At 37.2% G+C, this 18,858-nt stretch overlaps 1 protein-coding gene across 1 annotated transcript; it reads left to right on the top strand.

Moving 5' to 3' along the window:
- Positions 1 to 262: 262 nt before the first annotated feature.
- Positions 263 to 17,517, top strand: LOC124306153 (dual specificity tyrosine-phosphorylation-regulated kinase 2-like). Its single transcript, XM_046766411.1, has 2 exons — positions 263 to 4,777; positions 15,239 to 17,517. Exons 1-2 carry the CDS (start codon positions 3,716 to 3,718, stop codon positions 15,977 to 15,979), a joined length of 1,803 nt encoding a protein of 600 aa, XP_046622367.1. The 5' UTR covers positions 263 to 3,715; the 3' UTR covers positions 15,980 to 17,517.
- Positions 17,518 to 18,858: the final 1,341 nt, after the last annotated feature.

Genomic DNA, 18,858 nt, shown 5'->3' on the forward strand with positions numbered 1-18,858 from the left:
ATCTCACGTTATCTGTATGTTACGTTATTTGCATCGTCACACAAAGTGAACTCGCATTTTGTTTTAGACCGAAAACAAATTATCCGTATAGGTAAGGCATTTATGCATTTTACTGTACATATATTACGAGAAACCATCAAAATGTACAGCTACGCTGTATACGTAGATGCTAACCTGCGCGTATAGTTAACAACATTTGCGGCAAGATGGCGCCGTGAGCGGAGAAGAGGCCGAATAGCGGGTTCGTGCGACGTTCTGCAATCGCATTAGTAGGTTTTTGGCCTTCCTCGGGGTTCGGTGATCGCGTGCGTGTGTGCGTGGGTGTATTAAGCTGGCGTTTTCCTACGGTCCGAAGGAGCACGCCTCGAGTATTTCTAACAAATTTTCGCCTGTTTATATATGAAAAACTGTGTAACCTGACAATACCCAGTATAAAAATTGACGCACGTAACGGTACCCGACAAAGTACGGGTACACCTCTGAAATATCCGACTCGAAACAGGAACACTAGAACGCGAAAACCCCTGATTTGCACCCCCACAATAAACTAGTGAAAGAACGACCAAAAGATAGTGCACCTGTGCCGGATGTACAGTTACACGCGAGTCGTATACAAAACAAAATAAGAATAATGACCAATTAGGGTTATACGTATACGTACATGCATGCATATCGTACCTGCACACATCTATTTGACGTTTCGAATAGAAAAAAAGATACTCCACTACACTCGTGTTCGGTCTGTTTTCCCCTCTTTTGTTCGAGTGACTCGAATAAAATTAAAAAAAGAAAGAAGATCAAATAAATAGTTAATTAATTATCTTTTCACGCAATAACACACCGAGCGATAGAATAAACAAAGAAATTCGATCAAGATAGATGTATAGAAAGAGAGAGAGCTGGACTGAATAGGGAAAAACAACAGAAGAGTGGTGACATATTGTCTCGCGTTTGAAATAAACGAGTAACAGAAAACACAGGAGAATTTTCGAATGAATGTTCTCGTGCAACGTGGAAAGCTCTCGCAACGGGCTTAAATACACCCTGTTCGTACGCCCGTCTCTCTGTCTACCCAACACCTTACGGGGGCTACAAAAAGTATAAATATGGTGGATGGTGTGCGTGATGGTTAGCGAACTGGCGCGGGTTCGACGAGGGGCCAAGAAATCATACGGCAGACAGTGACTGTGTGTGGCGTTGGTCGGAAGCTAGAAACGACCCCGACCATCTGAATAATAGTAGAGGTGCGTTGTATGACGAGGACGACGACGACGACGAGGTGGAAATCGAAAAAGAGAAGGAAAAGAAAGAAGCCGCCTCCTTCTCATTCTACTGCTGGTTCATGCTCATTCTACTGACGTTGCCTTTGTCTCATCCGTATCAATCGACAAATGAAAAGTCTATCCGCTACCTGCACAGATATGCCGATCGCGAACATCGTTTTAACACCGGATAGAGTGCGTGGTGGTGGTGGTGTGCGGCTGTGAATGAAATTCGACGTCTGGGATGAATAATAAATAAACAAAAGAATCGGCCTCAGTCGTCCATCTATCATAATTATTACGAATGAATTGTTCAAATTTTTTATCAACTTTTCGAGTACGCGCATGGATACGCGATTTTGTGTGCGTTATGTGATTAATTAATACAGCAAATTTTTAACGTAAATATATATATATATATACATATGTGCATAAATACGCCGGTTTGAGGGCGAATATTATATATGCGAATAGAAAATTGTGCAAAGTGAAATATCGCACCGCAACGAAACACGGAGACAAAGACAGTTGATGATAATCATCGCGGTAATGGTGATAGGTGTTTTTCAACCTCAAGTCGTGATAAAACTGCCCAAAGGAATTTTATTGTGAAGAATATATGATATAAATAAAATCATAATCGACGTACGAAACTTTCGAAAAGAAGAACGACGATCTCAGATAAGACGCTGAAGTAAAACGTGAACGAATGATAACAGATTTGACGCACGTAACTTGAATCGTCAGTGATACATAAATATACATATGCTGTTTGATATATTGCGTGCGTGTGTGTGAGTGAATGAGTGAGTGACTGAGTGTCTGTGTGCGTGCGTATAATTTCGGATGTACGAAGTCGGAGAAATCAATCTGTCGGATTTAACCAATGAAAACTGGAGGATATCTAATTCGTGACTGAAACATATATTGCACTGCCAGGGTTAAGGTGAATACATATGATCATATTGACACTTCAAATTATACGTACGCTAACGCGTAACTCTGTGTGCGGAGAAGAGAAATGATCGATATTGATACAGGTTCTCAACGGTGTGCGTGATTGAAAAGTAAAGTGGAAGTGTGACCATTCTTGCTGTTTACCTGTAAACCGAGAAACAAGTGAGCGCCGGATTTGATACGATTAAATAGCGAATATTTATTTTCGTTCTCCGACGGTGATAAAAGTAATAAATAATAATATTAACCACCATAGTAGGAGAATAAAGAAAGCGCGAAGCGGGAGAGACTGAGAAAAACAATGAAAAACAATTGAATGGAGCGAAGTCATCAAACTTGGTCGGCCGGCCTCGTGCCAACAACCTCTCGGCTAAACGCGTGCATCTCATAATGCGTTTGTCCTCCTCGTTTACCATAGAGTATAAAATTAGACGTTCGAATCAACGTTTGAAATTTTTTCTCAAAAATATACGACGGACAAAACAAAAGAGATAGGTAATACAATCGGTTTATTAATTGTTGTTTAACGAAAATAAAGGGAAATATTAATTCAAATAAATGAACAAATAAATAAGTGAATCATAAGTGACATTTTAATAACAATCGACGATCCTATTTCAAAGTGTTGTTTCATATGAGTGTAGAAACTCGTTTTCCATAGTTCCTTACTGCATTTAAGCGGGCAATTTGAAATAGATATTTTGTATTTCAAATTGAGACTAACACTAACCGATTTCCGTGATCTTTTTATACGTTACGATTTTCATAATAAAAACGCGCAAGTATCTCTGTTTGAAGAAAATAGATTCAAACTTCGTCTAGTCTACCACATTTTTTGCATCGTTTTATTTTTCGTTTGACACTTCATTACTTGTTTTTGTTTCGTTTTATTTCTCTCTATTTAAATTATTTCATTGAAAGTACTTGTCCAATCGTTTCATCTTCATTTTTCTTTTTCGTTGTAAAAAGAAAACAACAAAAAAATTCCAAAAAAAAAAAAAAAAACAAAGAGGGAAAGAAACACTTTTGAAATCGTGATATAAACCAACGCTACTGCCTCTGCAATCGACGATCTCAATAAACCACAGTCACACAACTTAAATATCGCAAGACAGCAGGTGTAGAAACAAGAGGAAAAAGAAAAATAGAAAAGCTCTGTTCTCGGTTTTTTGTTTTGTTTTTTCTTCTCATTTAAAGTGAACATCCGCGTCTCGCCTATCAGTATAATAATCGAACAAATATATTACCGTAAAATTGAGACTGAAAACTTAACAACAAATCTCTCTATCACGTTTTAAATAAGCCGAAGTAAAAAGTTTTTCCCTTCGACGATATAATTAAATAAAATAAATACATAATAATTTTTCTAAACAGAAAAAAAAAACAAAAATCATTGTAATAAATATGAGCAGGATAGAATAAATACTAACCGAAGGGAAGAACGCGATAAATATTAAATATTACAATAAAAAAATTACAATTCTAAATGGGCACAAATGACTAGCTTAGCACTAGTTAGTAGTTTTATCGAGATGCCGCTATCAAGACCGAACGCGTTTGTACCATCGAACGCGATATCGACGCAGACATACATCTCGACAAACGAAAGTAACCACTTGCCCCCGTTAAAAGGGGGCAGTCTAGTCTTGAAACAGGGTGAATCGCCCCAGAGTCACTCGGCGCATGGAAGTACGCACTTGCCAAGTTTGGGTTCGAGCGCTAACAACAGCCTGCAAAACCTTCCTAGCAATTCGGACAGCCTGAACATCAGCCTGAGTTCTCACACGAGCCATACGAGCCACAATTCTAGCTGCCACAATTCCCATTCCCAACCAAACAGCCAGTCGAGCAGTCCTATGGTGAAAAATGGCAGGACGGAAGGAAACTCTACGGTTGGCGGAAAGCCTGCGACAACAATCGCGACTCCCGACACAGTTATGAAACTCTACATGAAGTACCTTACGCCGCACGAACATCACGAGATATTCAACTATCCGCAGATATACTACATCGGAGCTAACGCTAAGAAGCGACCGGGGATCATCGGGATCGCTGCTAACAACAACGGGTACGACAACGACCAGGGATCGTACATTCACATCACTCACGATCACGTAGCCTACAGATATGAGGTACTCAAGGTAATCGGCAAGGGTTCGTTTGGTCAGGTCGTCAAGGCCTATGATCACAAGACCCAGGAACACGTCGCGCTTAAGATGGTCAGGAACGAGAAAAGATTCTATCGACAGGCTCAGGAGGAGATTAGAATATTGAAGAATTTGAAGGAACAGGATAAGGACAATACAATGAACATTATACACATGTACGATTCGTTTTCGTTCAGAAATCATATGTGCATCACCTTCGAACTGCTTAGTATTAATCTCTATGAACTCATTAAGAAGAACAAGTTTCAAGGCTTCAGCCTCGCTCTTGTTAGAAAGTTTTCACATTCTCTGCTACAGTGCCTCGACGCTCTCTATAAGAACAAAATCATTCACTGCGACATGAAACCTGAAAACGTCCTCCTCAAACAACAGGGACGCAGCGGTATCAAGGTCAGTTTATATTCATATTATACAGTACTCACTGTTTTATTGATTGGCTCAATTGTATTCAAGTACAAATGTGTCGGATGTATCTCTCACTGTCAAGTTCGAACTCCGACTATTGTCGTAGTTTCACATTCGATCCATCGCTCTGTCGTTATTTTGTGTAATTTGTCTACGGTTCTTCAATCAAGCCCTTTGTATTAAATTGTATTATATTTCACATGAAAGTGGAGAGATATACTTGACGTTGAAGACGCTTTGCAAAATCACGAATTAAACATCCAACCAAAGCGATAAAATGGAAACTTCGTTGCAAAACGATGATTCTGAAATTAAGGGTTGAGGGTGTAAACTGACTTGATTCCTTGTTCAACTACTCGTTAAAAGCACACTTAACTACCCACCGTGCGTGTGACACGAATAGTGCTGCTGGTTTATTTTTATACTCGAAACAGCAGTATATTTTGAAAAATCCCAATGAGTAAAGAAATGAAAATTCTTCCCGGAAATAAACTCTTCATACTATTGAAGAAATAAAACCTTGGATTTCAGTTGTACGACGGTGACTTTAATGAACGGCTGCTGTCTGCGAGTGGTTGCATATATAGAAACATGCACACCTTAAAGGGGGAATCTTTAAAGAGCAGAACTCAACTCAAGCAGATTTTCTAATAAGACGCTTTCAGTGAGACGGTAGTAGACTACTTACTTAGTCTTTCAAAGTGACATCACACAAGCATCAGAATTTATGGATAATGTCTCTTTACGCCTCGACGCTGTCATCGATGAATTAGTCATTTCAAGATTTTACATCTTTCGGATTCAAAATTTTCATTCAAGATAAAATCTACTTATGTACAATAATTACAATATTTCTTCTCATCTCAAGTTTGACCATAAACGAGAAAGAATAATAAAAATAACGCAATTTGTCTCTAGTAAGAAGTTCTCTGACGTCATATTGATTTGACACACTGTGCTGATCTGTGAAAAGTACTGTGATATTTTATTCAATAATTAGTGAATATTTAACACTGACAGTACAATTTCAATTATTTTTGCATGCTGTGTTAATTGTACTCGTATTTATCTGAAAAATACTTTGCACAAATTGGTCCGATTTACCAATGAAACCAATGAAACTTGACTATTCTTTGGTATTCATGTTTGGTAAAAGAGTCTTTTCAATAGTGCGCATTATGCACAGTACTTTGAAAGATCAGTCAACTTCGTTAGGTGTACGATAAAAAAAAAAAAAAGAATCCTGGTAAAATGAATATCTACTTTATCGACACTTGAGATTCGATTGTCTCCCAATTTTCATGATTCTTTCGACTTCTTGGAGAGCTTCAAGTTAATCCGTTTTAGGAACAGACCGCGAATGTCTTTGGCTGAGAAATGAACCCTCCCGAGTTCCTCTCTCCGAGTAAAAGTATTATTTTCTCCTTTCAAAATATAGATAGAGTGTGCTCTGGGTGAATCTTTGGTCTAGGCTAGGGGAAAACCTATGGCACCCTCTCTTCTCGTTCCTTTCTTTTCTTCCTCGGGTTTTCCGTCTAAATGTGTACCACTTCTATAAATATACTGTACTTAAAGCTTCCCGAGTAATATACATAGATATATATATATATATGCATATATATATGCATATATGCATATATATATCTACTATACGTACTTAAAAAAGTTATCTCTACCTCATCTTTCGAGAATGTCCTTTACCCTTTGAGTCATAGTGGTAAGTATTCTTACCACCTATTTTATATCCATTTTTTGTATATTTAAAGAACTTTTCAACACATTTCTTTGCGGTTTTCTTCTATTTCTGATAGTATACTAATAGGTTTTCAATACTCGAAAGTGATTGTTGCGATATAATGTAACTTATTATTGTTAGAAACAAATTGATTGGAAAATATGTATTAGTGTTCGGGGCCTCTAATTACGAATCTGAATTCGGATTTTGAAAATTCAAGATTGGCGGATGCAATATGGTGGATAGAAATTTGAAATTTGATCGAATCCGGAGAAAAAACTCCGTCCAGGAGTTTTTGGGTTCGCCGATTACGAGTCTGAAACCAGATATCGAAAATTCAGTATGGCGAATCCAAACATGGAGTGTGTTGACCGTATTCGATCAAATTTCAAATTTTTGTCCACCACATAGGATCCGCCATTTTGAATTTTCAGAATCTAATTTCAGATTTGTAATCAGCGACCCCGAAAACTGCCTAAAGTTTTTCGGCCGGATCTGATAAAATTTGAAATTTTTGTCCGCCATCTTCAAATTTTGAAATCTGATTTCATATCCGCAATCAGCGACCATGAAAACCGTAGAATACCATCTTGTTATAAAAGTTGACTCGGCACAATAATGCGTGACTCGAGGGTTAAAAGAAGCATTTTTGTTTTCACCTCTATCTTATTAGATTTTCTTCTTTGTCCTTACTGGTGTTCGAATTTACAAGTATGATTATCATTTTCAACGTAAGATTTCTCATACACTTTATAATATCTCTACGGAAAAAGACAACGGAGTCACAAGTAAAACCTGTGCGCAAAGATTCGAGCGAAGAACAAAGAAACGATTTTCCGGTAACTGAAGAAAAAACACTGAATTCTGACAGCCATCTATTTATATTCCTTTCTCATTTCTTTCCTTTCCTTTTATTCTTCTCCTTTATGTTTAACTATACATATACCTATACATACACACTTACTCACGGTCGAGTTGTTTAACTGCTGTATGTATGTATGCATGTTATATTTTTAGGCAGCTTCGGACGAAAGACTTCCTGGGAATAAATTGGCCTATCCTAATTTTGTTTCCTCGTCATTAGATTTTTGTCGTTGTGTCGTTGTCGTTGTTGTTTTTATTATTATTATTATTATTATTATTATTATTATTATTATTATTATTATTATTATTATTATTATTATCGTCGATATTGTCGTTGCTATTTTAAATTTATTACATTATCGAAGTTAATTCTATTCTATACAGTATTTTCTGCTAAGTTTTGCATCAATTTATCAATTTCAAAATCCCGAAATTTTTTCTTGGCAATAGAAAGCGGCTTGATAAAATATATCCACAGTTCTATTTATTGCACTCGGACATTACTCCTCTTCTGCATGTCCGCTGGCTTTCAATTCCTATAGCGCGGAAAACTTCTTTTTCTTTTAAATCCAATACGCTTGCTGTTGCTGCTGCCCAATCCTAATAAAATTTAATAAACGGCCGATTTGTCCGTGAAGTGTCAAATACAATTTTATCGAATCAATTTGAAGCGACAGAATGACGAGGTTGACCTTTGTGACTTTAATGTCGCGATGCATTTTTGAGAAATATTTTTATCTCTCAAATTTATAAAGATCGTTTGAAACTTTAGTAAACCATAGTACAGTAGTACAGATTATTATGACGCGCGTATATCTCGTTGGAAACTAAGTTACTTCAAAGTAACTTTGATTATATCACATTAACATCTGTAAGACGTTATATTTTATTTTCTATGATTTGGGGATGCAGTAAATATTTGCAGTTAATGTATAAGTTTGCATTTTTCTTTATCCTTTGACATTTATCGTCGCGCATTTAAGCTAATATTCACCGTCATATTTACACAATTTATTTATGGACACGTGTACATGTCCCGTTGTGTTATGTTTGAAATAATGATTTTTTTTTTTGTCATGTTTATTTATTGCTTGGTCGGTAGTCGTCAATCTTCGACGGCGATGTTTTGTCGCTGCTGCTTGCTGTACACATCTTTTGCCTTGCCTGCTGCAAAGCTGCCCTTATGACTCTTTGCTAAATTCAATTCCAGATTACTGTCGCAAACTGGTTCTGCCAGTCCTCTTGGTAACCGACAACTTTGTTGTGACCTCACAACACTGCCGGGGATATAGTGTCGAGGCTAAGAAATTATAACGTATATTATACTCTGGCGTATACATATATAATATGTCACGTATCTTTTTACAGGGTGTTTCAGTACCGCGCTCACGTGTTCCGTTAAGAGGATGCCATAGGCACTCGTTACCGACCAAGTAAAATGTCCCTTATTTTGGTTTTAGACAATCCTTACTGACCGAGCAAGACATCCCTTATTTTGGCTACGGTCAGTCTTTATCGACCGAGTAAAATGTCCCTTATTCTGGTTGTAGACAGTCCTTACCGACCGAGAAAAATGTCCCTTATTTTGGCTATAGTCAGTCCTTGCCGGTCGAGTAGAATATCTATTATTTTTACTATAATCAGAACCTGAACATCACTGACACGAAATTACGACTGAGAATAAATCTCAAATTGTTATGTTGCGAGAATAACGGCAGGAAATATTTTACTTACAATTAACAGTTATTCGATCAGAGGACTACATTTTATGGCATTATTTTAGTCTTCTGTCCAGCATTACATGATGTATAATTACATAGGTTCCGATAGTAGTCAAAATAACTGACGTTATACTCGGTCGGTAAACATTGATTATACCATCCTCTTAATACCACAGCCGCACAACTAAAAACAGGTTGCAATCTTGCTTTTTTTCAATTTAGATGATTATTATTATTGTTATTTTTTCTTTTTTAACTGTCGTTTCTCTTCGTGCAAATCAATTATTCGATGTGTTTAATTCCTCGTGTTTTCTTTCGTTCTTCTCTTGTATATAAAACAAATTTCAAGAGTATACGAGTAAAAATACTCGTTCCTAATGCCGCGGTTATCGTAAAATTTGTTTCAACTCTCTGCGCGACGGATTTAGACTCTCTTCTTTCCGTTTCGAGTTAGGCTAATTTTTTGCTTCTTCTTCCGTCAACTTCTGCTTTTATTGGCCTGGCAACATCGTCTGTTACAGACGCTTCTTCCGGTCAGTTTTTCAGGTTGTTCAAATTGCCGATCGTAAAGATATTTTCATTCTTTTTTCCACCCCCTTTTTTTTTTATAGTCCACATTCTCTCCTTCGATTATCGCGCGTCATTGAAAGCTAAGCTAAGACAGCTGTACATACAAACAAAACTGAGTTACGTTAATGCAGTTATGATTTCTACCGTTAGCTCACGAAGTTTTTGTGTTATAGCGCACTGATAGTAAATAATTCTTCTAATTCACAACATTAAGAATTGAATTTCATTTGAAACGTGTTAACTGTAACACGTAAGAATAACAAAAAAATCGATACAATTGTGTTTTTTTTCTCCTTGAGGAAAATGAACTAATTGAACAGAAAAATTGGAATAATTTTTAGTTTTGGACAGTATAACAATGAACCATTACAGCACCTCTTCTACTCGTTCTTCCGGTTTCTTAACCTTGACGATTGGATCGCGATACCGGACTAATAATAATTATGCACGTGAGGATTTTATTACTTCTTAAATTCCCCTGCATTGTCTTTGACCTAGTTAAATTAATAACTCAATCCATCGGTCGTCAATGAGCGACGTGAAACAAGAGACACATTCAACTCGATGATGTTGCGTATGAGACCATATTCAAAGAGTTCGTATACCCTACGATATAAGCCTGTGTACGAATATATATTTATTTTTTCAATTTTTTATTAATTTGCTACTCTTGCAAGTAAGTACGCGACCGATGACCTTGATACTACATCGCTTTACACTGTACAGTCATTGCTTTATAAATCTGTATAGTGTATAATAACACTCAAGGTTTGATTAACACTACGCAGTATAACGTACTCCGTGTTATTGTAAAACATGTGTGTTTGTTTTTTCTTTTTTTGGTTTATCATTATCATCGTCGTTGGGATTTAAATAAGTTTTCTTCTTCCGCGTGCACAATATATTATTCGCGATCTTTCTTCTTTTCGATTCATTCGTCATAGGATTGATCGAACAATTCTTAATTAATTGCCGGACAATCGAGCAGCGCAGATAAGAAGTAATACAAAAGACGAGAAGAATCACAAAGATTAGCGGTTGGACCGCGTTTAATAAAACTCTTCAATTCGCACATCTAAACGGTTTTCTAATCGTTTATAGCAACCAATCATCGACCTTTCTCCAGTATTTTTACTCTCCGTCAGCAGTGATTATACACACGAAATTTTATATTTAGATTTTTCGGCTATGCTAAACATTGAAAATATGTTTTAAAAAACGGTGTATATAAATATATATATACACAGAATACAGTTCTGATTATTAAATGAAAACAAATTTTGTACCCGTTATAACTTAATATTTTTATTCTTATCAAAAGCAAGAGATTTACTGCAGACGGACATTTCAAGTATCTGAATATTGACTATCTTGGGTTACTATGTATGTACAAGTATCCGTGTCTTATCTATAGATATGTCAATAGAATTATATAGATTCCGGAACATATATAAGGTAAATGATTGTTGATCTATAACGGATTTATCATCGTATCGTAGAACGATCGTTATAATCTCTGGATATGCTAGATGAACGATGAAAAGGATTCCACACAATTTCTCGAATCAATTCCGCAACCAAAGATAAAATACCGCGGGGATAACGACTTGTTAGATTGACACGTATTCTAAGGTTAGATTCGACGGTCATGGGTTACGTTACGTTTATTGAGATTGAGTTTGTTTCGCGCTCGGCCGACTGTGGCGCTGTAGGTTTACCTGTGTTGCCAACATAACTGTCTAGTGTAAAGAATTAGCGGTCTCAGATTCATTGTCCCCAAGTGTACATATCATATACTTACAATTCCGATCCATATATTTATATATATATATACCGCGTTTGCAATCCTCAGACAGCCTACTTTCCCCCGGCACTTCGATTTATTTTGTATACTTTAATTGTTACGTTGTTGAAAAATTGATATTCTAAAAAATAAAAAGAAACGTCCACACTTATTCAAGCTTCCAGTTTTTTTTTTTTGTCGTAAAATCTTGCAAAACAATCATTTTCATCGCACAGTCTTATAAAATGCCTCGCATTCGCGGTGATTTTCTAATTCGTCAAAAAACTAATGTTCAGATCTTGTAAGAGCAAAAAAATGAAGGGGGGGGGGGGGGGGGACGAAAATATTTCTTTAATCTGAAACAATAAAATAATTTACAGACATACATAGAGTTATATAAGGTATACACTCATATCTATGTTCAATACAGTGTATCTTATATACTTGTGATATATTTCAACTGAGAAGGGACACATTTATACGTATTTTAGTCGAATCGATAAAATCAATGTGGGACCACGAAAATAACTGTGCTTGAAATTCATAAGGTACAAGGTAACGGTGTGTGCGTTTATGTATATACATTTGTACACACATATATATATAATACATTCGGACTTATGCCTGCGTATACCGTTTGCCACGTATAAAGGTAAATTATTTTCAGTAATAAGCTCTGTGAGCTGAATGCATACATATATATAATATATTAATAACGTGCATCGTAATACGTACATGAGTATCGAACGGTAAAAATGGGAACAAAAATTAAAATATAATCCACGTTTCGTTTTACTCGTGTTGTTGTTATAATGAAGAATTTGGAAATTGAGGGGCTTTGCTAATTGGATTCAAAGAAACAGTAATTAACCGGCACTGTGATGATCCGATCATTTTCTCCCGTCCCTTTATCGCTCATTGATTGTATTATTAATGTCATTGTTATTATTATTATTGAAATATATATGTAAACTTGAATACAAGAGCCAAAGAGTTTAATAGAAATGTTAATTGATCCATTTTAATGATTAGACTTTGCGAAGTAAGGTTTCTTTACGTTGTGTATACCGTGACTCGGCAAGTTTGAATTATCAACTATTTTAGTTAGGGCCTGGAAAAGAGAAAAATAAAGAGTAATAAAAAATAATCACTCAACGTCCTTGACGTAATACTCAGGTTTATTTATTCCGGTTGACATAATTGGTTCTTTGTACACAAAGATAAACCAACATGTGAATTTCAACTTCCGTAGTTGATTGTTAGACCTCCGATCTATTTCAATCGTTTATTATTTCTTTTCTCCTCTCCATCTGAACCGGAAATCTCTTGTGGTTATTAATAGACATAAAGTGTAACATGAATATAATAGTGTTGATGTTATATATATATTAGACTTCGTTTTAGATAAGGTGCAATTTTTTTTTTTTCACATATACTAGGTGGTAAAGACTAATGTTCAGACCTCGTTTCGGCAAAAAGATAATAAAAATATTGCTCCAATTTGAAACATTCTAATATTTCTTACACAGGCTTATCATTTCTTTCGCCAATATCCGATTATACATATATGTATATGCTTCGAGCTTGCAAGCTCTGGTGAAAGTGAATAACGGTTTCCGAGTGTAATAAAATTTGCATACAAACTTTTGCGGGCGTGTAATAGTGGGAAAAAAAAGAAAAAAAGAAAAAAAAAAAATGTCGGGGATTATTTTGACTTGAAGTATTATAGTTACGTTTTATCCCACCGTGCGAATCTCCTGCATCAGAAAATGTAAGACTGTACCTACATACCTAATAATAAAACACGAGAACGACGACCACTGGCATCATCTAAGAATTTTAACAACTAGCGAAAATATATAATACATATCGCGTCTGGACTAGTTTTCGCACGTGGTGTACTTCTCCACCTCGACGACGGGATCATAGACCCGTAGACATATCTGCACGCTTTTTTTTCTTCCCCCCCTTTGCTTACATCTAGTGAGTGAAAACTTGGCAGACGTGCAACGACGCTCTGTGAAAACTTTTTTTTTTTTTCTTATTTTTTTTTTATTTAACAGAACCAATTTGTAGACCCCTTTAATAGAGGAACGTTTTGTATTTAAGGAGGCCACTATCCTTCATTCCAAATATATGTATACTAACGAAAGATACTTTACGCATGTACGAAATATCGATGTTGGTTTCTTAAATTTGCTTAGAAATAACAGGCAGATAGTGGTTTAATTATATTATCTAAATAATTGAGCGGCATCTGGTAGCTTCAAATATATTGATTCGTACAGTTTACTGAATCTATTTCGTGTGGATGAAGTCTAGCCAAATTTCACCAGATCAATAGAGGCGCTATTCGATGAAATCCAAAGGTGATGTTGACCTGCCGTTTGATACGATGTTTGATAAACTCTTTTTTTGTCTCCCAAGTAATTTGTAGTATTGCTGTGCGATTGATCGATTAATCGGCAGCTTCGATTGGTCGTTTTTCTAATTAATCGATTAATCAACGGTTTCGATTCATGTACCGATTGAGCTGCAGAATTATTACTAGGCAACTTCGATTAATCGATTAATCGAAAAAAATGATTAATCGAAGCTATCGATTAGTCTCATAGCACTAATTTGTACATGTTTTTTCGTACTAAACTTTTTCTAACCAACCTAATATCTCAGGGACTAAAAACAGACATCTAGAAACTTGTTGGACAGCCAGCTGAGGAAATGTAAAAAAGATTTATACGATTTTGAGCTGTGATCTTTTTTCGAATCATTGATCGCAGCCTTTCGGACTATAGTTCTCGATCGTTTTTCATTTGCAAATTAAATACTAATTCGATAGGTAAAAAGGTATAATATTGTAAAACTTAATTCTACCGTTGTTCAAAATCAGCCACCTTCGTTGTTGAGTAAAAATAATCGAACTTGTCATGAGGAATTAACGACCTATTAATCTGCAAAAGATCCGTTAGATTTCTTCAAACACGTTACAACACAGTCGTGACATAACTCCGTGGTGAAAAACGTGTAATCTCATGTACACCCACGCGCAAACCATCAGCAATGATTTGTTGCTTTCAATGCTATAATTGGTACAGATTTTCTTCTCTCCGAGTCGCGCACGCAGGCTAGGCGAGTGGAAAATTTGTTTCGCGACATACGCACAGTGTCGTCGTTTTCTTCTCGACTATAGATAGACATGCCTTAATAATGGAACCAGCGTCAGAGTAGTTATAATAATCTCGTTAAACGGGAAATCGCGGCCCGGTATACGAAGGCTAAGAATTTACTGTTTCTAGGTCTGTCGAGATGAAACTGTGAAACTTGGCTGATCGAGCGTCTCATTGCGCATGCGCGAGATTTATCGTCTTTTAACGCAGGTTTGCCAACTGAAAATAATTCAGCTGTCAAACGGAGCTCGTTGAGGTTATGTCGGTGACGCGAATGTTTTTAGGTTAACCGAATCTCGGATAGTTGACGTAGTGATTCAAGGAGGCTAGGAAAACTCTTATCATCATCAATTCGCCAATTGACGCGGAAGAGTTTCACATCTCACACCCCGTTTCGATCCAAGTTGGCAACCCTGCGACGTGTTCCAATCTCGCCCACCAGTAGAGTTGGATTATTTTGTGTTCGGGAGTCGTTCGCTCGTCATGCCGAGTTTCACTGTTTCAGCTCTCGGTGTAAAAACAAACCAAATCTTTGGTTTATCCGCCCAAGTTGCCGATGAAAAATGCCGAATGTATCTAACCTCTCCTTGTATAATCTGTTCCCAGGTGATTGATTTCGGCTCAAGCTGTTACGAACACCAACGAGTGTACACGTATATACAGAGCAGATTTTACCGAGCACCCGAAGTGATATTGGGAGCTAGATACGGGATGCCGATTGACATGTGGAGTCTGGGTTGTATACTGGCGGAGATGTTCACCGGTTTCCCCCTCCTACCAGGCGAAGACGAGGCCGATCAGCTGGCCTGCATAATAGAGCTGCTGGGCATGCCGCCTCAGAGGTTGCTCGACAGTGCTAAGAGGTCGCGGAACTTCATAAGCTCGAAGGGGTACCCGAGGTACTGCACGGCAACTACGATGAGCGACGGGACGACAATGCTCAGTGGCGGCCTCTCGCGTCGGGGGAAAAGAAGGGGTCCTCCAGGATCTAAGGAGCTGAAGAGGGCGCTGAAGGGATGCGAAGACGCCTACTTTCTCGACTTCATACGAAAGTGCCTAGAGTGGGATCCCGAGCTTCGGATGACGCCGAATAAGGCGTTAAAGCACAACTGGCTTAGGAGGAGGCTGCCCAAACCACCTGGTGAAAAAAATGACTCTCAACAACAACAGCAGCAGCAGCAGCAGCAACAGCAACAGCAGCAAAACGCTGTGCCGGTAACAGCGCCAACTTCCGGACTGAGGACACCCGCTTCCGGAAGTAGAAACTCTAGCAAAACAACGTCGATTCCGCCGTTAAGTTGGCGGACGGACGCGGATTTACGATCTATGCTTAAGAATTACAAATAGTACGAGATTTACCAGTCCAGTTATGGATAGTTGCGGTTGTTACTATTGTCATTATTATGTCATCGATATGTTTGATCATCGTCGTTGCATACCTGCTGCATATGACGTCGGTTCATCATTATCGGGTCATTGCTTATACAATGTCGTACTGCGATGACCAAAACAAAAATTGAAAGAAAAAAATACCGCGGACTAGTTTTTCTTTCTTTCTTGATTTGTTTTGGAGACTACGGGAACTTGACGAGTACGTCTGCACGGTACAGCCCTGGACTCTTTACACCCTCATTAACATGTGACAATTGTTTGGACGGCGTCCGTCAGACGAGTAGTATAGATTAAGTGATGAACGGCGGCTACGTGCGAATGACAAATTCGAATTTTAACTGTCTCTGCGTTTTTCTAAAAAAAAAAAAAAAAAACACAAGACGTTTATTTTAGAGTCGACCCAAATTAAGGGTTTTAGTGTTTTGACTAACTCCAGCGTGCTGGCGGTACTACAAACTCAATTAACAAGCGGCTGGATATCGTTTTCCTTTTTTCCTCTATTTCTCTCTCTCTCTCTCTCTCTCTCTCCCTCTCTCTACCCCTTTTTTTGTTATACCCAGTGATTGTGCAGGGTCTGATACATATTGTCTAATATTGCGATTGACATAAATAAAATATGTATCTATCTATTTATGTCTCTCTCTTTCGCTCTCTCGAGATGTCTTGTGTTAGGTGAATTTAATATTGAACGAGATGAGATCGCTTCGCCGTCACATCTGCGTTTCTCTTCCGTCTGTAAATTGCCAAGAGAGGTACAGAAGGCTTCGTGACTAAGGCAGCAGTTTCAACTTGGGTCAGTTTTCTTTTTCGAACATAAAACCAGTGTCGTTCATATATCTATGTATAGAGTTTTCTTAAAACCCGACCATTGCAAACGGACCACTCAAAATCTCAATGCCCTGACCTGCTGCAGCTTTTGAGCCATCTTGGATCATATCCAGACTTTTGTAATGCATGTTTCTCCATCACGTCACATGTGCAGTAAACACCTAAGTTATATGGCAATTAATATGAACCGAGTGGTCGGTTTATTCTCGACCTAAATCGGCCCTTCAATACAGACCGGGGTAAAGTATTTTTGTAAGTAAAATACTCAGCAACGGAAAATTAGCTTCAACGTTGAACCGAGAAAAAATATTTCTTACTACGACAACGGTTGTCAATATCGTTGACATTACAGAAAAATGTCGTACAATTGAATGTTTAACGTCATTTTAATTGTCAATAGATAAACGAGATGGAGGATTGTTCATTCCATGGAACGTGGAAAAAGTTCGAAAGATATTTCTTGTCCTGATACTTGATATCTTTTAGCTGCTGCGTTGACGAGGCTACAAATTCATGTGTCTTAACTAAATTTTATCGTAAAATTCAGTGCAGTAAACTTTGTTGCTGGTTGACTGTGCGAATATAAAGTGGTGTAATAAAATAGACCGTGAATGCTGGTGACGCTCGTTAAGTTTCATTATATGCAATGAAAGAAGAAGACAAAGAGAGAGGGAGGGAGGGTGGGAGAAAGAGAAATAGAGAGAGAGAGAGAGAGAGTGAGGGGGGTGGGGGGAGGGTAATTATAGGAATATGAAATAAGGATGAACTGCTGCGGGTAGTAAGATTAATATTTCAAGGCAATTGAGTTAGTCTAGTCCTTTTCAAACTATTATACCTGTAACGATAATAATTCGCGATTTTTAAGTACTACCTACTTACAGGTTTCTGTAATCATTTATTCTTATTCCACTGTTACCGATCCCCATTTCTCGTACATTTTTTATCACGCATGATTCTTTCCTTTGTTAAACGGCATAATTGAATGGTTTGGACACAGGTGAAGGAGCTAGTTCCGTCTGATAGCTTCTGACCTACATAACTATTCGTGTGCATATATATATATATATATATATATATGTATATACACACACGCGCGATACAATACATACGTCTCTAGGAAGACGTCCGAGGAACAAATAGATAAACTGTTACATGTGGGCCGGCTCGTTAGTCCGCCATGACAGTTCGAATTTAGAAATCTGAGAGGGAGAGAGAGAAAGAGAGAAAGAGATAGATAGATAGATATATTGCGAGAAAAGCTTTTACCTACTTTTTATTCTTCTTTGTAATTGTTTCATTTTTAAATGTGTAATACATTGAGGGAAAAATATCTCGATGTTGTTACAGTCGCTTTAGCGACGTATTGAAACTTGAACCATCTTAAACTGATGAAACTTTTAGTCAAATTTTTAATTTCCTATAGTTGACAATCTATCGAATTGGGTATCCACATCCAACGTTATATTCTTCATCAGATATCGCAACGGCTGCTACATATGTATAAGTATATACATAATTTCTAACGTGCGTGTAATTTTTAAATTTCGAATTGCACGATCGTCCTTGCTTTTATTACGTTTTGCAATCGGAATCGCTGTAAAAAAAAAGAAATCTGGAAAAGTAATCAACATGAAATGATTTGTAGCATGAGAAAAGATGCGGGAAAAAGAAACATGTTAATAACCATTGAAAACAGGTTGCTGGGTTACTTGACCTCAAGACTACATGCAATAAGATATAACTTCTTCTCATACAGAAGTGAAAACTCAAATTAATTTCCGGTAAGAAAACAGAAAAAAAAATAGACAAAAAAAAACAAAAAACAATGAACCGAAAACAATTCTGAGATTGCGGTTAAATTGTATGAGGTAAAAAAGTGAGCGATATTTGAGATGCAAAGCCGTTCAGAAATCTACAATAGAGAAAAAAGAAAGAAATGGAAATGAAACAAAATTATATAGATATATATATATTGACACAGATAGTTGAAGAAGTCATTATTACAT

Source organism: Neodiprion virginianus, chromosome 5, assembly GCF_021901495.1.
Source record: "Neodiprion virginianus isolate iyNeoVirg1 chromosome 5, iyNeoVirg1.1, whole genome shotgun sequence".
In the NCBI taxonomy this organism is placed as follows: Eukaryota; Metazoa; Arthropoda; class Insecta; order Hymenoptera; family Diprionidae; genus Neodiprion; species Neodiprion virginianus.

Coding starts and splice junctions, on each gene's coding strand:
- LOC124306153 (XM_046766411.1), top strand. CDS start 3,716: ATGACTAGCTTAGCACTAGTTAGTAGTTTTATCGAGATGCCGCTATCA. Junction 4,778..15,238: donor AGGGACGCAGCGGTATCAAG/GTCAGTTTATAT, acceptor ATCTGTTCCCAG/GTGATTGATTTCGGCTCAAG.